The 26,144-nt window shown below is 46.1% G+C and overlaps 1 protein-coding gene across 1 annotated transcript in view; it reads left to right on the forward strand.

Annotated features, from left to right (window-relative positions):
- The window catches only part of LOC147685432 (cyclin-dependent kinase-like 4), an 892,274-nt gene that overhangs the window by 656,973 nt on the left and 209,157 nt on the right, over positions 1-26,144 (forward strand). Inside the window, exon 9 of the mRNA XM_086941335.1 lies at positions 21,081-21,215. Within this exon, the coding sequence (XP_086797461.1) occupies positions 21,081-21,215 (135 nt within the window). The remainder of the gene's footprint in view (positions 1-21,080; positions 21,216-26,144) is intronic.

Here is a 26,144-nt window from a genome sequence, read left to right on the forward strand (position 1 = left end):
TACTGTTGTAGACGCATTTTTTGCCGGCCTATCAGAAGTAATGGTCTCCCCTAACAACGAGAATAATATTTGAAATAGCGAGCTCACAGCGTTCCCTGAACTCTGAATTCGGCCTTCAGTTTTGATAAACAGAACATTAAAAAACAGTGGAACTATTTTTTTTCTCCCTTCCCGAGAGCAAAATTATTTTTTTCCCAAATTTCCAAAATATTTACAATTTTTTTTGGCACATGGTACTCTGCTCAAAGTAGAACTATCCTTAAAGAACAGAACTTCTATTTTTAGAGACTCTAGAGACAATATTGTGAGTCGGCCTCTAGTACATGTACGATCTTGTATGAATATGTGATGAAATGGTCTCGACCTTTTTTTTCTGTATTCAGAGCCATTTCAAAAATATAATTTTCGCAATTCATTCAGCCAATATTTATATTTGCATTTCCTGAATGATAACTCTGCTTGAGAACGTACAGTATAATACTCATTTTTTCGTGCATCTATACCATTTCAAATGCATCCATTATATTTTGGGGTGGGCTAGAAAACACATACATACCTATATGTTTATATATTGCTTATTATTTGGTAATGATGGACATTATACGTGGAGTGGGTGTTGTGAATGTATCTAGGACCCTAATTAAATATTCCATATTTTTGCCCTTATATGGTTATAATAAATCATGTCCTTATAAAGGCATAAGAATCATACCCATATTTAGTCATAGCCCATGCAGCCCAAATATGGCAAGGCTACTTCCTTAGACTCCTAGAAAGCACAACGAGTTCTTTCAACAAACCAAACCTCCAGCAACCTGGGAATTCCCCATGCCATTGTTTTGATTTGTCAAAGAACTCCTGCGAGCACTAAAAGAACGGCCAGTTCCTACTGTCATCTTCTATTGACGTCTTATGTCTAACCTTACGTCAAACACGGCACCTTCCAGGTATAAATATACCAGTGTTTGCCTTAAGCAACACGCGGTGGTGTGGAGCAGAGCGGCTATCTACTTATCCGAAGCCCAGCTGATGCGAGAGCCGAAGGAAGCCGTCCCTCCTCTTTGACATACCGGGAAAGAAGCTGCCTTTTCTCACGCCGAGAAATCCAGCTCCTTGCGGGTTACTGGGAGATCGAGTCCTGAGAACAAGATACAAGACCTCCTTCATTCTATAACCAAGGTACGGAGCTGATTAAAACCTCAAAGAGAATTCTTGATTCAGATTCTTGGCAAAAACCCAACTTAACTTAGAACTGCAACTTACTTTCTCCTTCCCACGTATTAGGCTTAGGTCAGGTACACCGGGATAGGCGTATCTTAGAAGCACCAGTTGAGTTCGTTAGTCAATGTTTTTATGTATGTAAATATTTTATCTGTTTTAAAGTATCATATGGCTGGCTAAGAAACCATATCAATGCTTTTACAGTATTATTTCATAATACTCCTTTTACTGTACACACTTTACTTCATGATAAGTATTGCAATTGTGGCAATTCATTCCTCCCTGTTCATTCAAGAAAGTTTCTAGTGACCTCTGAGCTAGCTGGCAAAACTAATTAAGTCTAACATAGTCAGTAGAGACCTAGATGACCTCAGTCCTACGTCTACACTGCTGTTTATGTTATTCCAATCCGCAGAGCCTATTGGGAATATAGGAACCACACTACAATATAATCATTTCCAGGGTCACCAAAGGTTGGCACTCATATACATCGGGAGGGAGTCACTAGATCACCCGAATGAGGTGCTGCAGCAGCCTAACCTAGCCTGCCGCCATCTTGCTTCCCTCCGCCCGACATTTTTAAGTTTGTAATGCATTATTTATAAAGCTAGCAAAACATTAGAGAAATGTGATGTTTGTTTATTGCACTGAAATGAAGATTGAAATGGGTTGTGCATACTAATATGTGTGCTTTCTGAGTCTCTAACGAAAGTAGTAAAAGAAATTGAGGATTAAGACATGTTGGCAGATGTATTAAACTGTATCCCAGTCTATAGAACTCTGTACCCATATGCCCTGTATTATGAACTGAAAGGAATACATACACTTTCTTGAACACATCTTCTCAAATCTGCTCTGTCATTCGGTTGCACAGGCAGTCATGTGTTATATATGTAGGTGTTATAGAGGCTCTCAAATAGACTATTTAATACCCAGGTGCCCTGTTTTATGAGCAGAAAGGAATTCCTACACTTTCTTCCACAAAAATATAGAGAGCATACACTGTGAAAGACAGGTATTCTACTATTTCTAAGTTTTTTTTTTATGTCTCATGCCACTAGCAAAAGGCACAGACAGACGCATGCATGCATTCAGAAACATAGTGAGACTTACATTAGTGACTTGGGAAGGGTCGCTGTTTTACATTTGGCTAGACCCAACATTCTGAGCAGTTGGTGAAAACTGAAGCTGCAAGAAAAAAGTGAGCTTTAAGACATGTTGGCAGACGGATTAGTGATTAGGGTACTTCATGTGAGTCTCTGGAAAGGTACACTCGAAGTAGGACATATAAATGTAGGTGGCTGCTTGAAATGGAAAATGCAGTCTGTCAAGTTTAAAGGTCTGCGTGCTCTTGTGACCGAGGTATGTGTCTCCTTGTACATGTATTCTCACACGTGCTATGCGTCTGAAAATACTAGATGTCTGAAACAAAGGTATACAACTATTTATATGTTTCTTTTTATGTACGATGCCACTTGCAAAAGGCACAGAGACATGCACGCATGCTTTCAGGAATATGGTGAGACTTACAACAGTGGCATGGGAAAGATTGCTGTTTTAAATTTGGCTAGACTCAACTTTCTCAGTAGTTGGTGAAACATAAGGCTGCAAAAGCAAAGTGAGCTTTAAGATATGTTGGTAGTGGGATTAGTAATTAAGGTACTTTGTATGAGTCTCTGGAAAGGTACAGTTGAAGTAGGCCATATACATTTATGTGTCTGCTTGAACTGGGAAGATCAGTTTGTCAAGTTTAAAGATCTGCATGCTCTTGTGACTAAGGTAGATGTCTACTTGCACGTGAATTCTCTCTTGTGTTATCCAACTGAAGATGGTAACTTGAAAACCTGGTAGCTTTTGCTACCGGTGGACACATCTTCTCAGTTCTGCTCTGTCATTTGGTCGCACAGGCAGTCATGTCTTATAATGTGTACATGTTATAGAGCTCCTCAAATAGACTCTTCAATACCCAGGTTCCCTTTTTTATGAGCAGAAAGAAATACATACACTTAATTCTACACAAATTTAGAGAGCATGCGCTGTGAAACACAGGTTTTCAACTGTTGGTATATTTCTTTTTATGTCCCACGCCACTAGCAAATGGCACAGACAGGCGCATGAATGCATTCAGAAACATGGTGAGAGTCACAACAGTGAAATGGGAATGGTTGCTGTTTAAAATTTGCCTAGACCCAACATTTAGAGTAGTTGGTGAAAACTGAAGCTGCAAGACAAAAGTGAACTTTAAGACATGTTGGCAGAGGGAATAGTGATTTGGGTATTTCGTATGAGTCTCTGGAAAGATACACTTGAAGAAGGCTGTATAAATGTAGGTGTCTGCTTGAAATTGGAAGAGCAGTCTGTCAGGTTTAAAGATTTGCATGCTCTTGTGACTCAGGTATGTGTATACTTGTACATGTATTCTCACACGTGTTATGCCTCTGAAAATGCTAGATTAGCAAAAGGCACAGAGACATGCATGCATGCATGCTTTCAGAAATATGGTGAGACTTACAACAGTGACATAGGAAGGATTGCTGTTTTAAATTTGGCTAGGCCCAACATTCTCTGGAGTTGGTGAAAACTGAAGCTGCAAAAGAAAAGTGAGCTTTAAGACATGTTGGAAGAGGGATCTGTGATTAGGGTACGATGATACTACATTGAAATGACTGTGTATGGTGAACGTAAGTGGAATCTGAAAACAGCAAAAAAGCGAAAGTGAGAATATCTTATAAATTCACTAGGTTTCAGGGATGTTATATGTAGGAATTAGCATTTAAAAGTCTTAGAAATTCACTGGAAAAAAATGAGATTTCAGGGATGTTATAGTTAGGAATTTAAATTTTTCAAAATACCTTAGAAACTCATAAAAAAAACAAAGGTTACAGGGACATTATAGATAGGCTGACATTTCACTTGCACAAACCAGAGAAATTCAGCTTTTATGGTTAGCCTAGCTAACTATAACTTGCGCCCTCGCAATGCACTCATGACATTGTTTTTTTCTATGAATTTGTAAGGTTTTTTTAAATGCAAATTCCTAACTATAACATTCCTGAAACCTCAGTTTTTTTCAGTGACTATATATATAGATTTATTTTCATGATATTTTTCTTCATGCTATTCTCGTACTTCAAATAGCAAGTAGGTAAAATCTGAATTTTTAGTCCTCAATATTTTTTCTCTATATATCTTCGTATCACAATATTTGTTACTTCGATGATATGTCATGGAAGCCCTGAGTCAAGCAGCCCAGGGCTGTAAAACTGCAGATTCTGACCCTCAGAACTTTTAGACAGACAAGACTGCTTGAAATCCTGAAAAATGCTATTAAGCTGGCTGGTGAGTACTTGGAACCATTAAGAATTGCATGATTCCAACTATGGGAATGGTGCATATGATACTCTGAATTGGAGGATGCAATTTCTAGGCTGTTGGCCTGACACTCCATGAAATATTGTAATACCTGCAGTGCTATGGTGAAAACAGAAGAGAAGCAGGACAGGCTGACTTTTGAGCAGAAGAGAGCCTGCAAAGGACAAAGGGAACCAAGTGTAGTGAAAATAGGCTTGAATCAGAATAAAATGAAGGCTGCTACTGACTAAGGGCCTTATTACGATATCAGATGGAATCTTTTCGCCTGAATCCTTGTTGGATTTGGTTCCTACCGAATCGCGATTGCCGGTTCCGCACAACCTTTTACGATGCTTCCGAACGGGAAACGGAAATCACAATGCGGATTTTACTCCGCAATGCCATTACATCGCATGCGAGTAACTACGCATAGCCATTACTACGCATACCATTACATCGCATGTGCTGTTACAACACATGCGATGTAATGCCGATCAACCTCATTGTGAGGAAACTGGGGCTCTTCTGTTTCCTCACAACAACGTGCACTGCCCTTCGAAGGTAAAGCAGGAAGCAGGAACCGGGAGCAGAGACCGCGATGCTGGAGAGGAACCACGAGGAAATAGAGGTAAGGGTGATCGTGCTTGGGGTGGGAGTAGTGTGGGTAGTGGGTGGTTTAAGGTAGTGATGTATTGTCTTAGTGTTTTAGGGTTAGGAGTAGTGTAGGGGTGGGAGTAGTGTGGGTAGTGGGTGGTTTAGGGTAGTGTTGTAGTGTCATAGTGTTTTAGGTATAGGGGTAGTGTAGGGGTGGGAGTTGTGTGGGTAGTGATTTAGGGTAGTTTTGTAGTGTTTGTGTAGTGTAGTGTTCTAGGGTTTAGGGTAGTGTTGTAGTGTTTGTGTAGTGTAGTATTTTGGGGTTTAGGGTTGTGTTGTAGTGTTTGTGTAGTGTTTTAGGGTAGTGTTGTAGTGTTGTGTAGTGAACGTAAGTGGAATCTGAAAACAGCAAAAAAGGGAAAGTGAGAATATCTTATAAATTCACTAGGTTTCAGGGATGTTATATGTAGGAATTAGCATTTAAAAGTCTTAGAAATTCACTGGAAAAAAATGAGATTTCAGGGATGTTATAGTTAGGAATTTAAATTTTTCAAAATACCTTAGAAACTCATAAAAAAACAAAGGTTACAGGGACATTATAGATAGGCTGACATTTCACTTGCACAAACCAGAGAAATTCAGCTTTTATGGTTAGCCTAGCTAACTATAACTTGCGCCCTTGCAATGCACTCATGACATTGTTTTTTTCTATGAATTTGTAAGGTTTTTTTAAATGCAAATTCCTAACTATAACATCCCTGAAACCTCAGTTTCTTTCAGTGACTATATATATAGATTTATGTTCATGATATTTTTCTTCATGCTATTCTCGTACTTTAAATAGCAAGTAGGTAAAATCTGAATTTTTAGTCCTCAATATTTTTTCTCTATATATCTTCGTATCACAATATTTGTTACCTCGATGATGTGTCATGGAAGCCCTGAGTCAGGCAGCCCAGAGCTGTAAAACTGCAGATTCTGACCCTCAGAACTTTTAGACAGACAAGACTGCTTGAAATCCTGAAAAATGCTATTAAGCTGGCTGGTGAGTACTTGGAACCATTAAGAATTGCATGATTCCGACTATGGGAATGGTGCATATGATACTCTGAATAGGAGGATGCAATTTCTAGGCTGTTGGCCTGACACTCCATGAAATATTGTAATACCTGCAGTGCTATGGTGAAAACAGAAGAGAAGTAGGACAGGCTGACTTTTGAGCAGAAGAGAGCCTGCAAAGGACAAAGGGAACCAAGTGTTGTGAAAATAGGCTTGAATCAGAATAAAATGAAGGCTGCTACTGACTAAGGGCCTTATTACGATATCAGATGGAATCTTTTCGCCTGAATCCTTGTTGGATTTGGTTTCTACCGAATCGCGATTGCCGGTTCCGCACAACCTTTTACGATGCTTCCGAATGGGAAACGGAAATCACAACGCGGATTTTACTCCGCAATGCCATTACATTGCATGCGAGTAACTACGCATAGCCATTACTACGCATACCATTACATCGCATGCGCTGTTACAACACATGCAATGTAATGCCGATCAACCTCATTTTGAGGAAACTGGGGCTCTTCTGTTTCCTCACAACAACGTGCACTGCCCTTCGAAGGTAAAGCAGGAAGCAGGAACCGGGAGCAGAGACCGCGATGCTGGAGAGGAACCACGAGGAAATAGAGGTAAGGGTGATTGTGCTTGGGGTGGGATTAGTGTGGGTAGTGGGTGGTTTAAGGTAGTGATGTAGTGTCTTAGTGTTGTAGGGTTAGGAGTAGTGTAGGGGTGGGAGTAGTGTGGGTAGTGGGTGGTTTAGGGTAGTGTTGTAGTGTCATAGTGTTTTAGGTATGGGGTAGTGTAGGGGTGGGAGTCGTGTGGGTAGTTATTTAGGGTAGTTTTGTAGTGTTTGTGTAGTGTAGTGTTCTAGGGTTTAGGGTAGTGTTGTAGTGTTTGTGTAGTGTAGTATTTTTGGGTTTAGGGTTGTGTTGTAGTGTTTGTGTAGTGTTTTAGGGTAGTGTTGTAGTGTTGTGTAGTGTAGTGCTTTAGGGTTTAAGGTAGTGTTGTAGTGTAGTGTTTTAGGGTTTAGGGTAGTGTTGTAGTGTTTGTGTAGTGTAGTGTTTTAGGGTTTAGGGTAGTGTTGTAATGTTTGTGTAGTGTAGTGTTTTAGGTTTTAGGGCAGCGTTGTACTGTTTGTTTAATGTAGTGTTTTAGGGTTTAGGGTAGTGTTGTAGTGTTTGTGTAGTGTTTTAGGGTTTAGGGTAGTGTTGTAATGAGTGTAGTGTTTTATGGTTTAGGGTAGTGTTATAGTGTTTGTGTAGTGTAGTGTTTTAGGGTTTAGGATAGTGTAGTGTAGTGTTTTAGGGTTTATGGTAGTGTTGTAGTGTTTGTGTAGTATTTTAGGGTAGTGTAGTGTAGTGTTTTAGGGTTTAGGGTAGTGTTGTTGTGTAGTGTTTTAGGGTCTTGCAGGGTAGTGTAGTGTTATTGTAGGGATTGGACTGGGGGTCGGGGGAGGATTGTGCTGGGGTACTATATTAATGTTTAGAGTAGAGTACTGCTGTGATCAGAGCCATGCAGGCGCATTGGGGAGAGGAATTGCAGGAGCCCGCCACATCCATGGCCTGCCAATATACGATGATGGCAGCTGACACTTATAAAGCAGTGACCTGTCTATACTCTCGAATGCTACGAGAAACATTAAAACCACTGCTGAAGCTGAAGGCCAAGTGGGAACTGGATCTCCAGATGGAGATTCCTGACACTACTTGGGCGCAACTGCTGAAGCGAGCAAGGAAGAGCACGAGAAATGCAAGATTTCAATTGATACAGTTCTATATTATTCATAGGGCCTACCTCACACCGGGGATAATTGGGAAATATTTTGGAGTGGATAATGCAGCTTGCCCCAGATGCAGTAAAGCGGAGGCGGATGTGGGACACATGCTATGGGATTGTCCGCATTTACGAGACTACTGGCGGGAGATTGGAGAGACATTGAACAACGCAACGGATAGGGAGCTGCAATACACTAAGGCGGTAGGAGTGCTACACTGGTTCCCACACACACCTAAGAATAAGATTACTAGTAAATTTATAAATATGGGATTGATACTGGCTAAAAGAGAAATCACTAGGAATTGGAAATCAAAAAAAGGGCCCACATATAAGCGATGGTATAATGAATGTCTTAAATGGGCGGCGTGCGAAAGCACACTTAGATACCAACTAGCTCGATGCACTGCTGACGAAAGGGCGCTGGAAAGGGCGACAGCATGGGAGGCGCTGGTGCAAGCGTTTCGGGATGGCACTGGGGAGGAAGAAGAGGAACACGCTGACTCAGAAACTGAAGAACCCACTGGCACACCAGGCACACACGCTTTGTAAATGACAGGTTCCTCCTGACTGTGGTCATACACGTACACTGATTGCGACTCCAGGCGTAGATGTAGGCATTGGGTGAAGAAGAGGGGGGAGGAGAGAGTTGGGTAGTTAGGGAAAGGGAGAGGTTTGGGGGGGAGGGGAGAAAAATGTAAAAGTAGACTGCAGAAATATTAGCACAAGAATTTAAAATGCTCAGGGGCTGATGTGAGGGGCGGAGAATTGCTTGACGCCGCCCGACCTCCGGGTTGTGGGCCCATTGGCTGTGTAGACGGATCGCCCGGGCTAATAATTGTTAATGCTTATGGTAATGTAAAGTGCTTATGAAAGTATCATGTCTGTAAGATTTGAATCTGCAATAAAAACAATGTTAAAAAAAAATAATAATATTTAGAGTAGAGTCACTTACCTGGCAAACTTTAACCACAAGTATAGCTTTACCACGCATGCCTTTGCGTTGTAATGGCATGCGTGGTAAAAGCATAGTCGTGGTTAAAGTTTGCGATGTAATGGCATGACTTTGTCATTGACATCGCGTAGTAATACCTGTGTTGTTTTGGAACGCGTGGTATTGGTATGCGATGTAATGACATACATTCCTTCCGAACACCCTTCAGAAGGACTCCCATTGACTTCAATCGGATCCTGTGTTCCGACCGACAACACAGGCTCCTATGGGGAAAAGGGGTATCTGTGGAAAACCTTGCATTCTATGGCGGTCACCCCATTGTGCCTGCTACACAGTGCATAGTTTTACAGGGGGGTCCCTTGGGTTTCCCCTCGACCCCAAACTAGTCGACTCAGGATGAAGTGGGCCTACTAGAGGCCCCAAAAGTCAGTTTTCAACAGCCCTTTGGTGTTGGACAGACCAAGTCGGAAAGGCTGTCAGCATCCTACATCGTAAGAGGTCGGTCGGAAATGCGGTTCGTAGAGGTGTACGAATCATCTCCGACTGACTCGGATTCTCCGATTGTCAGTCAGGACCAATATCGAATGACCGAACGGTTCACCTTCTGACTGCAAGCATCATAATTGGTCAGAATTGTTTCTGAGCGAGTCAGGCGGATGGGTTCCTGCACGGTCTAGGAGAATCTGACTGTCAGTCGGCGGCCTTCCGCCCGAAATCATAATGAGACCCTTAGAGGTCAAAGTCATACTCCTGCAGTTCTTTACTGTGCATGCCAAAAGTTTGGGTGATTATGCAGGCAAGGAATGAAGCACCTGAGGCACGCTCAATCATATTCAAATCATTGGATTGCCTGAGACCACAGAACTAGGTAAAACAGTGGCCTTTGTTCAAGCAGTGCTTGCAGAGGTTATGGGAGGTTTTCTTTTTTCATAATTATTGATGATTAAGTGAGTACATAGGGCAGTCAATCCTCTGCACCCCTAGATGCAATATCAAGACCTATGATTGCCTGCTTTTTCAATTATAGAGACCGAGACCCAGCATTGCTGTTGACTAGAGCGAAGGGATAAAAACAAGCACTAACATCATTCTTGTTTCTGGATTTAACTGCTGCTGTACAGAAAGACAGACATGCCTATTTGGATATAAAAAAGAGTTTCGGTCCCTGAACATTAAATATGCTATGTTGTGCCAATTGCAATTAAAACTGAAAGTTGAGGCGTGGCCAAGATGGAGGAGTAGGAGGACGTGCGCTCCGGAGCTCCTGATCCCCACTGAGGCCCCAAGCCCTATTTCCAGCTACTTTCTCCCCCCCGGAGCCACAAAGTACGGCTGCAAGTGTGGGGGAATCGGCGTTCTCCCGAACGCACCGGAAAAGCACGGCGGCGCATTTACTGGCGGATGTCGGAGCGCCTGGCGCCAGATCAGCACTGACGGGAACCGGTGCGGCCTCTTGCCCTTGCCGAGGTGGTGAACAGCGGAGCTGCGGACGCCACGAGGGACTGCCCAGCCAGGGGACACTGCGTAAACCACTGCGGAGGGTCCGGGAACCGGCTACGGACACTCGGCGCCGGTGGCGCCTGCGAAACACCTACCCCGCCCCCCGAGGAACAAGATGGCGGTGAGCTGGTTCGGAGTTCTCTCCCAGCCCGGCGGAGACTGTCTCCCCGATTGAACGCAGAGCACGATTGGGCGGCGGATCCCCGGAGGCAGGTCAGGACTTTGTGCGGAGGAGAGAGGGGGAGCCTGAAGCGGAGGGCCCGGCTGCCGGAGTGTGGAGTCCGCTGCACTCTGGGACGCGGGCAGGGCCGGACTCAGACCTACGCAAGCGGCCGGCTTTGGGGCCTACTGCGGGCCTAGTTGACGATCGGCGGCGGCCGATCGGGGGGCTGCGGACCACTGGCAATCCCATTAGCGGTCCGATAGGCACAAGGGGTCTCTCTGCACTGTCCGGGGGTGGAGCCCGCTGCTCCCGGCACTGGTCGCATCCAGCGCAGCCCCATCGGCGGGGCATCAAAGCACCAGGCCGCAGGCGAGTCGGGCCTGGGCTGAGGCCGGGGTGGAAGACGCCTCTTTGCCGCTGCCCCCTCCCTGCCCCAAACGCATCAGAGCTGTAAACGGAGGGACTTAGCACGGCCCTGAGCAACAGCTCTACCACATGAACCTTAACTGGGGGTGCCTGGCTCTCGTCGGATCGGGGGTACAAGTGGGGCCCCACGGAGGGACCGGCGCAGGTTGCAGCGGAGTGGCCTGCTAGGGAAGCCCCTGCGTGGACTCTGGGACATCGCCGTGGTCCGGGCCTGGAGGCCATCTCTTCGTTCAAGACTCGGCGCAGCCAACCGCCCTGGGGGTGCGAGGCCAGGGACCTGCACTGCTTGGGAGAAAGGGGGCCCAGCCTCGGGCCAAGGACGTGAAAGCAAGCTAACTCATCAACAGCCTCTGGGGAAGACGTGATCCAGCTTTCACCCCGGGCTGGGGACAGGGATCTGTAGAAGCCCCACTCCAAGGGGGGACCGAAGCAGTGTACGACACACACACACTTGTGGTGGGCCTACGCCATGGCCGGTCAAAAGGGGAACAAGCGTACCGCAGGTACACTGCCGGAGCTGCTCAGCAGATCACAAAGTAAAGGCGACAAAGCGCCCTCCCCATCGGGGGCGGCAGGGAGTTCACACTCTGGCGCTACGGCGGAGCCCCCGGTCACCAGATCATTTCTTGAATCTCTCTTTGGCACACTGAGAGAGGACTTCCAGGCCCTGAAGCAGGAAGTTGCAGGTGAGGTCCGAGAACTGCGCAGGGAGGTGGACGGCCTGGGCGAACGAGTGGCCACAGTCGAGAGCTCCACACAAAGACAGGACGAGGAAATCACTTTTCTACAGCAGGAAGTGTTGACTCTCAGGGAACAACATCTGGACCTCCAATTGCATAACGAGGACTTAGAGAATAGGTCACGAAGGAACAACATACGGGTCCGGGGAGTGCCATCATCTGAAGAGAATCCGGACATAGTTAAGTACCTGCAGGACCTCTTTCGAGCCGTGCTGGGGGAAGGGTCTGATTTCCCCATCAGGATTGACAGAGCACACAGGGTAGGGCCCCCCCAGACGGGCGAACGGCCCTCCGCCGGACATCTTGGCGTTCCTCCCAGACTTCCCGCTAAAGGAAAGAATAATGTCGGAAGCGCGGAAAGAGCGATCCATCACCTTTCGGGAGCACCCTGTGGCACTTTACCAAGACCTCTCTGCGATCACGCTTCAAAAACGCAAAGCCTTCAAGATAGTGACTGACTTCCTCAGACAGCATGAAACGCCCTATTCGTGGGGTCACCCCTTCCGCATTATCTTTAAGTGGCGTGGGGAGACACATCAGCTGCGCTCCCTGCAGGACGCATGCGAGGTGCTGGGCATCACCACGGAAGAAGAGGAATCTTCCACACCGCGGAGACGACGTGCGACCGATGAGGGATGGCAGAGAGTTGCACGGAGGAGAACGTGTGGAGGATCTCGCAGGCCAGGCTCGCCCACTATCAGGGCAGGAATGGAGAACGCCATCCGGACAGCCTCTGAGGATTTGGGGAGTACAGATGTGGTGGCATTGACTGCTTAATGATGCTCCGGGGGGAGTTCATCTTAGCCTTACTGGTACTGCTGGCTTGGGGTGGGGGGGAGGGAGCGACGGTGCTGACACAAGTGGCTGGACGTCCACCAAGGTAACACACCGTGGGCTGGTCTTTTGAGACTTGCCCGGGACTATTTCCAGTAATTCAGACGGTTGAGAGGGATGGGTTGGAAGGTTCAAGTTGGGGTAAGGGGGAAGGGGATGCGGGGGTCGGGGAGTTGGGGTTCGGGGGCCTTGGGATCCGGGTGGGGGGAGTTCAGGGAAGCTCTGTCCGGTGCTTTTGTTATGCTCGCTCAGCTTAGCCAGACCTCACAGGCCGATCCGAAGGCAGGATTGGCACTTGCTGCTTTTGCTCGTCAGGTGCTGGAAGGTTACGTTCATCTGGTATGGCAGGATTGAAAGTAGTGACTTTGAATGTGAAAGGGCTAAATAATCCCACGAAATGTAGGGCGGTTCTCTCCTTGTTAGAGGCCTCACAGGCAGACATCTGTCTGCTGCAAGAAACGCACTTGCTGGTTGGTGACTGTCATAGGTTGCGGTCCCGTTCCTTCCCCACACAGTTCTTCTCCTCCAACACCACTAAAACGGCAGGAGTAGCTATATTGGTATCTAAATCCTTTAGGGGTGAGGTGCTACACAAATTAGCTGAGCAAAAAGGGAGACTGCTGGCGTACAGATTTAAGCTGGGGCCTCTGCAATTCACGGTGGGGTCGGTTTACTGCCCAAACGAGCGTCAGGAACATTTCCTCCACACTACATTAATAGATGTCACGGCATCTCCTGACAGACATCTCATTCTGGGGTGGGACCTGAACCTGGTGTTTGATTCCTCACTAGACAGATCAGCGCAGCGCTTTCCACAGACCGGGGAACTGTCAAACACTATGAAAACACATTTAGCTGAACTCGATATGCACGATCTTTGGAGAGGATTTCACCCCACAGACAGGGACTATTCTTATTTCTCGCACGCACACAAAACATATGCACGGCTGGATTATCTACTGGTCTCTGGCCCAGTTCGGGATATGGCCACTGCCTCTGAGGTAGGGGTCATCTCCCTATCAGATCATGCTCCGGTCTCGGGGACCTTCCTGCCCCCATCGACCCCGGTTCAGCTCGGAGTCTGGCGTCTACGGGACACCCTTCTACACAATAAAGTTGTGGTGCAGCGTATCACTGAGGCAGTGACAGAATTTCAACTGCATAACTCTAACTCTGACACCACATTGGCGACTCAATGGGGAGCACTTAAGGCGGTTCTACGGGGAGAATTTATAACAATATCGGCAACCGAAAATAAGGAAAGGAGAGTTAAACGGGAAGAACTCACGCACAAGGTCAGGGAATTAGAGCAGGTGCATCGGCGTACGGGGGCTCCCAGAATTTGGAAATAACTGAAGGCGGCGAGGAAACTCCTGTCGTCTTTAGACCTGGACAGAGCAGAATATGCGGCTCTCTGTCTGAAACACGCATATTACACGGGAGGGGATCGCTGTGGCCGGTTATTAGCAGCTAAGCTCAGAATCGCACACCAATGCCGTCGAGTCAAAGAACTTGCGGTGCCAGGTGGGCGCACAGTCACAGAAGACGTCGAAATAGCTGAAGCTTTTCGACAGTTCTACTCTGAGCTCTATGCGGAGGACGGCTCGACGACTGGGGACCCTGATGAATATCTGGACTCAGTGACTCTCCCGTCCCTAGCTCAAATACAGACCGACTACCTGGACCGGGAGATTAGGATAGAAGAGGTTATTACGGCGATTGCTAGGCTGAAACTCGGGAAGGCTCCGGGACCAGATGGATACACCACCCTCTTCTATAGGACGTTTTGCACTACCTTGGCTCCAATGTTGACCAAGCTGTTTAACTCTTTTAACTGCCCCGGTGCTATACCACCGGATCTCCTGCACGCCACGGTATCAGTCATACCAAAACCAGGGAAGGACAGGGCTCAGTGTGGCTCGTACAGACCGATCTCCCTCCTAAACGTTGACCTTAAAATCTACACGGGGATCTTGGCTGCGAGGTTGGCACAGTATCTCCCCGGGCTGATTGAACCGGACCAGTCCGGCTTTGTACCCGGTAGGCAAACGGTGGATAATACCAAGCGGTTGGTGCACGTACTGGAAAAGGCTTCGCGGATCCCTGGGGAAAGGATGCTCCTCTCGGTCGACGCCGAAAAAGCGTTTGACCGGGTGCACTGGCAGTATCTTGAGCGGGTGATGGCTCGAATGGGCATAGGGGAGAAATGTAGGTGCATGGTCTTTAATTGTTATAGGTTCCCGTCGACGGCGGTGCGTGTCAATGGCTGTGGATCGAAGCGCTTTTATATTGAACGCGGCACGAGGCAGGCATGCCCGCTGTCTCCTCTACTCTTCGCTCTCTACATGGAGCCCTTTGCCCAGAGAGTGAAACAAAATCCGGATGCTACGGGAGTGCGGATGGGGGGTCATACCCAAACGGTCAGCTTATATGCGGACGATGTCATTTTTGCGCTAGAGGATCCGCAGAGGGCTTTGCCCGCGTGTATGGGGGAGCTCGGGGCTTTTGCGAGAGCGGCCGGGTTCAAGATGAATATGGGGAAATCCACGGCACTGGATATCTCCCTGACACCTGGGACGAGACGAGATTTGCAGAGGCGTTACCCGCTAAGGTGGTCGCGGGACCACGTGCCTTATTTAGGTATCCTGCTGGCTCCCACGCTGTCGGGGATGGTGGCGGTTAATTACGAGACGTTAGGCAAGAAGGTGAAAGAGGAACTGGGGAGGTGGAACAAGGGGACGATATCGTGGCTAGGCAGGATAGCGGCGCTGAAGATGACAGTGCTACCACAAATCCTATATCTCTTCCGGGCACTTCCGCTGCAGCCCCCTAAAGGCTGGATACTGATGATGCAGACTGCTTTGTCCCAATTCGTCTGGCAAGGCCGTAAACCCCGAATGAAGAGAGCATTGACGACTCTAGCGCCGGAAGCGGGTGGACTGGGAGTCCCTGACCTTCACAAATATTTCCAGGCGTCACAGTTGAGGTACCTGGTGGAATGGAGCAGATGGGAGTCGGACAAGCACTGGCTCTTCCAGGATCAGGCTGTGGCGGGCCGGCCACTGCAGGAAATACCATTCCTGCGCAGACAACACAGACCCCCGAATCTCTACGCCTCCTATGTTACTAGGGTGCCGCTGAGGGTATGGGATGCCACTAGTGAACTATTCAAGCTTACTTCGTTCCCCTCTCCGTTCACTCCTATTGTGGATAATCCGGACTTCACGCCAGGGACGGAACAGGGTGCCTTTGCGCACTGGCGAGAGAAGGGATGCAGAGCGCTTTTTCATGTGTACGGGAGGGATGGGATCCTCCCCTTTGAGGACCTTAAAGAGAGTTACCAGCTGGCCGAGGCGGATAGGATGAGATATTGGCAAGTCAGACATTGGGCACTACAACCACAGGTGCGGGACGCGGCGGACAGGGACTTGCTCCCTTATGAGCGATGGATGGCGACGCGTAAATCGGATGCAAAACTCATATTGGATCTGTATAAAATGATACAGCCACCACCCACACACATATATAATCCTGGTAGGGAGAGATGGAACAGGGAACTGGGGAGAACGCTTAGCCACAAGGAATGGGAGCAAATCTCATACCGAGCACGACATTCTGCTTATCATGTGGGGCTCACAGAAACCTTCACCAAAGTGTCAACGTACTGGTATCGCACTCCCGAGCGCTTGCACGAAATGAACAGGCTCATAGACACTACACGCTGGCGCGCTTGTGGGCACACTGGGACACTGACGCATATCTTATGGGACTGCCCACTGATACAGGACTACTGGAGGGAGGTGATCGATGAAATTGATAAATGTTTTGATATAGAGTTACCTCGTTTCCCGGCGTATACCCTACTGGGTCTGCCTAATGCCTTAATGTTCCCGTTGAAATCCCGCAGAGGGAGACACATAGCCATCGCTTTGGGCTCAGCCGTGCAGAACATTTTAATACACTGGCGCACTTCCACGGTTCCCTCGATCACGGGTTGGCTACACAGGCTGTGGCACGTACTGGGCATGGAGAAAATCTCGCTTACACTGGCTGGGGAGGTCGACCAATTCACAGAGTTGTGGCAACCATTCCATACTTTACTAGCTACTGAATTTAGGGAGCTTACGTGCCCCAAATACCTGCGACTCCTTAGGCTTACACCACCGATCACTTGAACGGCCAGTTGGGAGTGGGTAGGTCGGGTACGCATGTTGGGTAAAGAGCAAGAGAGGACTTGTGAGTCTCTGAGTTCTTCCTTGCACAACACCGGACAGAGAGTGAGGGGGTGGGAAAGGGGGTGGGCATGGATGGCTGTTGGGGTAGTTTGTTACGTTAAATGTGAGGTACAGAGGGATTGTTATTTGGCTCAGGGGTTAGAGGCGGCAGACCTGGAGCTTGAGTTCGGCCCTGGACCAGGGTTCAATTCCCCGCCTCGGCGGGTCTTGGGCTCAATAATTCCACGGACTCGTTAATTCTCGCTCCGGTGCCTTCTCGACTCACGGGTTCACACTCTGCGACTCTGGGCAATAGCTTGCTTAATCTCCACACCGGCCCCTCGCGGTGGGATGCCGGGATTTCACCTTGTGGATACCCTGCCAGGGTTATCTCACAGGGGAATACCAGGACGGGTTCCCTAAGCAAGCGCGGAGATGCCCCAGGGTAAGTCATGCGCTATATAAGCTTCATACATTTACATTCTGATCGACATTTGAATGCAATGCTCGAGGACGCCACCCATGGCAGCTCTCGCCTAACTAGGACTGTAGAACTTTGCAGGTGGCGGTGAGCTCTGGAGAAAGCATCAATTTTTCACGCTAGGAACTGTCTTTTGTCGCCTGGTTTCTTTCTTGTTTTACACTGCTGTACCACTGTACTTACTTAATAAAAATACTTAAACCTAAAACTGAAAGTTGATGGACATATGCATTTCAGCTCTAACCCAAGGAAGCTGCTAAGTTTATCACAACTAACTAATGAAACAGAATGAGGAGCATCAAACAGCCCAGTGCTCGACTGAGCGAGATAAAACATATTTTCTTTGTGATGTGGAGTAAAATGTGCAGGCTAATACAATATATGTGTATGGGAGAGGTGACTGTGACAGTATATGATAGCTAACTTCAACTGATTGAAGTTTCCGAGGTATTGTAAAAGGTTTAGAGATGCAGTCTTCGAAGTGCTGTTTTACTTATGAACACATTATGGCTATCTGTAAGGACCATAACACTGGTGATATCATTTGAAATGGGTATTTTAACCTTGCATTAGACCCCACCATAGATAATATGAATCAGTGTATGGTCTGGCCACTCTAAATTGCCAAAAATGCTTTAAAGAATAGTTAGTATGGATGGGCTGGTGGGTGTGTGGAAAATTCAAAAGGGTGATGAAAGCGCGCTTTCATACTACTCGACTGCACACGACTCTCACTCTTGCAGTGATTTGTGGCTCATATCAAGAGATAAAGCAGTATGGGTGCTGGACATTGAATGCTTCTCCTTTACAGTGAATGACCTCTCACCAGTGGTGCTCAGGATTGAATATCCTGAGTTTGCCAGAAGGTTCTGCACTTTATGATTCCTGTTGGATGCCCTGCAGGACTTTGGTTTCAGCTTCAAAATAAGCTTGGCCATCACAGTGTTCATCAATGCCTATAGCGTGTCAATCCTGAGATTCTTTATGATGTGGGAAGCTTTCAAAGTCTGCATGTAGGTTACCTCTGTGGCTAATCAGATGGACATCCTTAAGTTCATTTGTGTGCAACTTGACATGCTTGAGAGTTTTCTGGCTACACTAAAGACAGAGGGCCAGGTGTATGATTCATTTTACAGCTCTCAAACAGCCAATTCGCCTGTTTGCAACCAGTAACATGCATTTTTTTATGTACAACCCCTATTTTGCAAGTCAGTAACCTATTACCAACTCGCAAAATAGGGTTTGCCATCCCTTCCTAATAGTGAGTCACAGGGGGATGTTCTGTTGTTTTGCAGCCTGAATGCGGTTGCAAAGTTGCAAAAAATTGCAGTTTACCACCTACTTCAGGTAGGTGGTAAGCCAGTCGCAAACAGAAAGAGGTTCCCAGGGTACCCCTTATCCTTTGTAAATGGTAGCAAAAACGTTTTTTAGGAGCGAGGAGTCTGGAGCCAGGGCAGGAAGGGAGGACATCTGTGCACTTCAAAGGTATCTCTTTGAAGTTTCCCCTACTTCAAAGGCACTGATGGGTATCAGTACTGGACCTCAGACACCACCATCTCAGTACACTTCTGGGCCTGTTGATACTCTGCCAGGAAGAAAGACTGCTGTGCTGCTGAAACGTTTGCCACTCTTCTGGACTACTACACTGCTGGACTCCTGCTTTGCTGACCTGCTGCTTTCTTGCCTGGGTGAGAATGACTGGATCAGCATCTCTGAACCTAGAACTCAGAGTGACTCCAAGGGCTAGATAGCTGGTCTCCTGATCTGAAGCCCCAGGGACATATCAGGCTTCCAACAACTTTGCAATTGCACCTGGACTCTGCCATTGGTGAGTCTACCCTTCAAGTGATACCTCTCCATCCCTGGACCCTTTGAAGTGGGACTAAGGTGCTTACCACCTGAACAGATGCATCTTCTCTGCTGAGTGGTGTGATGAATTGATGAAACCTTCATGTAGGTAATGAAATGATGAAACCTTCATGTAGGTAAGTCAAACTCTTTATTACCGGTCTCCTTTCTCCACCAACAGCCCAGCAACTGCCTCACCTGAACATTCTAAGGTAGCCTCCAGAGAACAGTGGAAGATACCATGGTGAGATAACAGGGGGGGGGGGAATAGTGGGGGAATGTGCCATTATAAATAGTGAGGAAGTAGAGGGGATTAACATTAGAAGATCAATACATAAGTTTACACGTTGTAACATGGTGCATCCCTAAGCCAAACTGACACATCTCTTCAGCTAAGTGGCTCATCTTCAAGCAGAACTGAAGCATCGCCACTACTTCATGGATTCGGCCTGGCTCAGAAGGTCTGCATCAACCTTGCATCTTCTAAACCATCTCAGACCTATTTCTCCGCATCCCTCATCACCAGCAGCTCACCAACAACGATGGTCTCCTCATTACAGTCTTGCATCTCCTGGGAAGCAAAGCATCAACTCTGCGGTGCGCTGCATCCTCATTGTCCGGACTTACAAGACCTATCAACAGGATCCTCAATGACAACTAACATGACCTGGCACCAGAGCTTTGCCACATCTCGAAACCAACACATTGCTTTGACTGTGCAATGCTTCTTGCCACAGATCCACGCAACGCTCCTCAACCAGGATTTAAGGTTCTTTGTTGAGTGGGCCTAACATGGTCCCTGTAGCTAGCTTGTACTCTGTCACAGTCAGCCTCGATTTGTGACTTTGTCCTGGTCCAATGCAACCAGATATCCCTAATGGCATTTTTTGCTTCTTGGCTCTATTTTACTTTAAAAAGTTTGACATTCAATACCTCTGGTTCTACTGATAGCATTTTTGTTGTTTTGGTTTTGTTTTATTTATTAGAAAATCACCCAGTTTTTCTAAACCTGGTGTGGGACATATTTTTGTGTGGTGTTGCCTTCAAGTTAAACCTGCCTGCTCTGTGCCAAGCTACCAGGGGGTGAGCACAGGTGTGGGGTTTGCTTGTACTTTACCCTGACTAGGGTTGTGGTTGCTGCTTGACCACACCCCAGTCAACCAGTAACCCAATTCCCGATATCTAGTATACAGTGGGCCGGATTATGAGTGTCGTGTGGGACAGTTTTCAGTTCAGTAAAGAGCAGTGTGAATGCAACACTAGAGCTGGGCATGCACAACATATCACTGACGCTGCCTAAGCACTCTAATAGGTGAACAAGAACATTGTGGTATATTTGTGTTAAAAAATGTCCTGTTGTTTTGCCTAGCCACTTACTTTATTTCACTTCATCCATTTATCAGTTTTTGGCAGGCTATTTTTGTTTATTGATGTCCTGGTTACGATTCATTTTTGACTTCCAATTTCTAATTGCTTCTTATTTTTTATTGATTGTATCACTTTTTCATGTATTGTGTATATCTATTTGCTTTTTTCTAATAATAAAATTCTTTTGAAATGAAAAAAAAAAATGTCCTGTTGTGTAGACGAGGAGAGCACCTATCGGGGTGATTTTTCTTGATCATACTTATACAGTGCAATTATTTCCTACTAGAATGCTGAAGGGATTATTTTCTTATTTTCGTACTCCATATCTCTTTGAATAGACCTTCCATTATGAAAAAAATCGGCTTATTCAGCTAAGGTATTCTTTGATTTACTAGAAAGACGTAATCTGTGCACCACTCTGGTTGTGCACCATCATTTTTCTGAGGTTCTGCCTCCAAGCAAAGCTGTGGGTTTGCATAGGGAGATCTGTTCTGCCATGGTATTGAAAGGAAACTCACCTCATTTACCATTCTCGCCACTGCATTTGTCTTTTCAGGGCTGTCTGAGAATGGATCCTGATGAGCGGACGAGCTGTGAGCTACTCCTGGAGAACCCCTACTTTGATGCTCATCGTGATGAACCTGAAAAAAGGAAGACACGGCATGAAGGGAAAAACAGGAGACGTCTTCAGGTACGGCAAATGCATTCAAATTCAGCCTCCTTTATTCTGGGACCATAGCGATCACCTATATCACACATATTGCGTGAAATTCCATGCATCTAATAACTAGAATTACACCCTCCTTATCTTATCTGTTTGGCATCTGTCCTCAGCATATTTTGCTTACAAATCCAAGAATATTGGGAGACCAACATCAATAGAGTTAGTTCTGCTGCCACAGCAAACGTTAAAAAAAGTATGCAAGTGAACTTAAATTGGAATGTTATATCTTTTGTTCTTATATGTTGAAAGTTAATAAAACCTCTTTTAGATGCAAAGTATATATTTTATTTTGGCTTTTTGCTACTTGCTGTTGCTGCGATTATTGGACTTTGTAGACTAGCTATATCACCTCGTTAAACGTGTAATAAAACATAAAAAAACATTTGCAGGTAAATTCTAGGTTCTACCTTTGAATTTTTTTAAAAATATTCTTGCTTGTAATTCCTAAACCCGCTACAGAGCTCTCATGTATTGGATAACCCAAAACCAATGACCAACTGCCTGCATGTTTGAAGGACCAAAAAGCGTCATGAGATACGGACAAGAAAATGCTGCATTATACAGAAACTATGGAACATGACAAAACAGGTTCATGCCCTCAGTGCAGTTCTTAATTAGATTTACTTGAAATTTGTTTGATTATTTACGGTTTTAAACCATTAGCTTTTCACATTTAGAGGCAGAACCCTCGTAGTCTGGACCCATGGGACCTCAAAGTAATGGCCCAGGAAAAAAGTAAAGGAATGAGATCCATGGATACAGTCACCGAAATGGCCCATAGGAGGGAGCACTATGTAGGAGCTAATTTTTCACTTTACAAAAGGACAGAGACCACTTCCTCCTGTGATGGCCTGAGGAACAGGTTGATATATTGGGTCTTTCTTTTTTTTATAGATCCATTATTAGCATTATTGCAGCAGATCCCTTTCACTGAGATCCTGGAAGAGAGGTACTAATAGGTATACCTACATGCAGCTGACCTTGATGCAAGTGTGACACTAGGCACCGCCTCCCGCCGGGATCTATATCAGGAGAAATGCTTGTGTTATAAGAATAGAAAATCTGATTATGAAATCCCTAAGTCACGCACTTGACACTTATATGCTCACCTTAGCTTGTGTGCATAGTTCACATGGGCTCGCGGTTTACTCTGAGCCACAGGCCCTGAAGAAAGCCAATCGATTTGAAACCTATTGGCAGAAACATGTAGACCACCTCACTAGAATCACTACTCTCACATACCTTTGAGGAGACGTGAGAGATCATTCTCTCATTCACGTCCAAGTAACTATTGTTTAACCCTACCCCAGGGACTATATAATAAAGAATTGGGTACCCTAGAACAGTGTTCCCCAAACTGTAGTCCGTGGACCCCTAGGGGTCCGTGACACATTCCCCATGGGGGTCCTCATGCAGCAGTTTTAAAAGGACTGCAAAGTTCCTTGTATGATTAGCACTTTTTGAGCAACAAAAAAAGTGTCAAGATAACACCGGTGATTAATGTACCTGCTGGAGAGTGATGATAGTTTTGTCCAGTTGCAGCTTTCAGTTATCTAATCTAGCACAGAGGTTTAATATGTCTACTGCAAAGCTCGTGTACCATGCATTTTAAAAAACAGTATTTTATGTGCATAGGTCAGTGGGTTACTGCTTTTGTCACAGAGAGTCTTTTGTTACTGTGCAGTTTATAAGTGACCATCGTAATCTAGCACAGTGACCTATAAACTGTCATCAAAAAGCTGCTTGCAAACTGCATGGTACAAGGTAGTAACTTATGTTTTCCCCAGTCTTTCATTATCCAGATGCTGCTAAAAAGTTTTTTTTGGGTGGAAATACATTTTTATTGTTAAAGTCAATGCTAACCACTGTGTTATGTTTTGAATCCTGAGTGTGTGCTTCTCCAGACCAAGCAATCTTTAAAAATGCCTACCAGTATGAATGGCATGTGAATCCTACACCTTGTAGTCCCCTTTGCCTAATGTATGATTTTCTATACACTTCTTTACATGTATGATTCATTGTTTCTATATGTGTGATGTAAAGTGCTCTAACATCCTACAATGGTATGAGACATGCTATAAAACTAATGAAATACATGTGACAGAGAGGCTATGGAGAGACGAGAGGCACTGTTGTAGGATGATAAGGAATTCATTGAAGAACACTAACAAAGATTGTCATATCCTGGTGTATAGTAAGGTCATCATTTACTATTCTTTAAAAGCTAATACAATTCCATATATAAAGATAAATGTGTTGTAGAACGCACCATTGTTTCCTACATTTTCTTGGGGGAGAGCTTCCCAAAGCCCCCTTCATAGTGGTCAGGCCCACTCACTGCACCTGGTGTGCACCGCATTGGGACTGGTCTGAAAATATTTGCCAAGGATGATTTGAGTTCCCAATCTGGCACTGGCAGGACCCTCATACTGCAAAATAAAACCAACCATTTAAAAGTTAGTCACAGAGATGTAGCACCAACCTTCCCATTAAAATTGTTTGTTTTTTGCAAATTCTATCAATATAAAATACTAAAATCCTTAGTAATTCGAATATTTGTTTATTGTGCACACGTGTGTTCATTTATTTTTTATTATTTTTTTAATGTTTGAAATTTATATCATACAAATTGCTTGGGGGTCCTTGGTTTCCAGTGGTGACTCAATAGGGGTTCTCAGGAGTCAAAAGTTTGGGAACCTCTGCCCTAGAGGTAGTTTTAACCTTCCACATTCACGATATCCACTATTCACATAAATGACAGAGAAAAAAACGCTCCGCTGTAATCAGGTGTCGAAGCACACCTAGAAGGCACTCGGCTTCCTTGGTGGGAATCCAATGATGAAGCATGCCATGAATTAGGTTGGTGGGTGAGGGTTCTTCTAAAAACCAAATGGGTTCCTAGCCAAGAAGACTTCTTTTCAATTATCCTGATGACTGGGTTTTCTAGAGATCAGCTCTGAGCTCGTTCTCTTTGTTTATTTATAGCAGTGACACTGGGGCCAGGAGTTTGAGGGGGCAGTGCACCCCAATTATAGATGATTTGCAACCAAAAAGAGAAATGGGGCACATTTTCCTTGCAAGCATTAGGGCTCAAGTCACCCTTACTGTGAAAGAAACGGGCCCCAAGCAACAGTGGCAAAATGTGGAGTTTTTATCCCCTTTTGTTTTTACACAAAGTGGCAGACAGCCTGTTTTAAACCTGAGGCCTAGCCAGGAGTTATGGCCCAGTGGAGTGGAGTGAGCAGAGGAGACAGGGCTGTAGCGATCATTGGTGCTGGATGTACAGTGGCACCATTGCCCAGTGGTGTGAGGGGCTTCCGTAATCCCAATTATGACAGTGTTACTATCCCTTCTTGTTTGCATCAGGGCCCAGTGCACTCTTGCTGTGCAAGTGTTGCTTTGGGCCTCTACCAATGACCCACGATGGGGGTAAATTAAAGCAGAGGAGACACCTTAGCTTGCGAGGCATTAGCTATCATTAGTGAATCAGGTGCAGTGGGACTGGTCCCCAGGCATCTGAGGGTCCACTACATCAGTTATGATTGTCTTACTTTATAAAAGGTGCATGGAAGTACAATTTTCTTGCTTGTATTCGGGCCTAGGGCTCCCTTCCTGCACAGAGAAGGGCAACACCTGGAACCTATTGTTTTCTGAAAGGGATCAAGAGCCTGTTTCAAAATTGGGGCCATAGCCAGGCATGGTAGGGAAAGGGTGAAAAAGGCATAGGAAACAGCTTGCTACTCAGAGCAGCTGCTATCATTAGCACCAGGTGTTGTTGCATTAGGACCCAGGAGTCTGCTAGGTTCAAATCACCCCAATTATGGGAGCTGTGTTTTTGCCTAGATGAAGTAGATTAACTCCGAAGGGGGTTCCCCACACAATCCTGCCACGTCATCGCAACTGAATCTGTAGAACAGGGGACGAAAACTGCAGTGACTGACATTGCCATTAGAGAATTGGATCCATTTCAAGGTGGTACTTTGAGGTCCCCTAGCCTTGGGGGCTTTGCGGTCACTTCATCCTTGAGCCAAACGGGTAGTAATCTAACTCCCCAAGCCCCCTTTGTCCTAAACATAACATCTACTGCCGAACCAATCAAGAAAATACAAGAACGATTCCTAACACCTCCACCCATGAGCACTGCGATTGGAACAACTGAGGGGCCCTCTCCCTGCTCGACTAACGAAACACTGAAGGTCCTCTCCTGGAATGTGGCAGGCATTGCGAATAAAATACACACGGCAGAGTGGGATCTTCTAATAGGTACCAGTGATGTCTGCCTCTTCCAGGAGACTTGGGCCAGGGACCCATTGAGTAGAGCGGGTTTCGCAGTCTTTGAAATTCAGGCTAGCTGGGGTGGAAAGGGGAGACCTTCGGGGGGGCTGGCGATTTGGGTAGTCAGTCACATTGGATGTGTCGCGGAAAACGTTACCACGTTCTCACGGGACATACAATGTGTACTCCTTAGGTGGCCCAATGGAGTTAAATTGGCGATTGTAAATGTATACTCTCGTCCAGTCAGTATAGCCAAGGAATCGCCCACTATGGAAGATCTTTCGCCTTTTTTGGGCTCACTGCCAAGTGACCACAAAATTGTGATGCGTGGCGATTTCAACTGCCATTTAGAGCCCCTGGAGGGCCTAAAGGAGGGTGCCCTCACAACCGAAGACAATTTTTGGGGCATCCCACCTTGCTCATCCCCCCATCCCAAGTCTTGGTCTCCGCTTGCGGTGCAAATCATGTCCCTCACCTTGAACTACGCACTGAGGGCTTGCAATGGACGCAGTCCGTCAGACAGCCCCTCAGTGTGCCCCTTCAATAGGAGGGACCATGAATCGAGGCTGGATTACATCTTTGTTGACATTGGTTTGTGGTCCCAGGTCCAGGATTTCAGAG

Source organism: Lissotriton vulgaris, chromosome 10 (genome assembly GCF_964263255.1).
Source record: "Lissotriton vulgaris chromosome 10, aLisVul1.2, whole genome shotgun sequence".
Lineage (NCBI taxonomy): Eukaryota > Metazoa > Chordata > Amphibia > Caudata > Salamandridae > Lissotriton > Lissotriton vulgaris.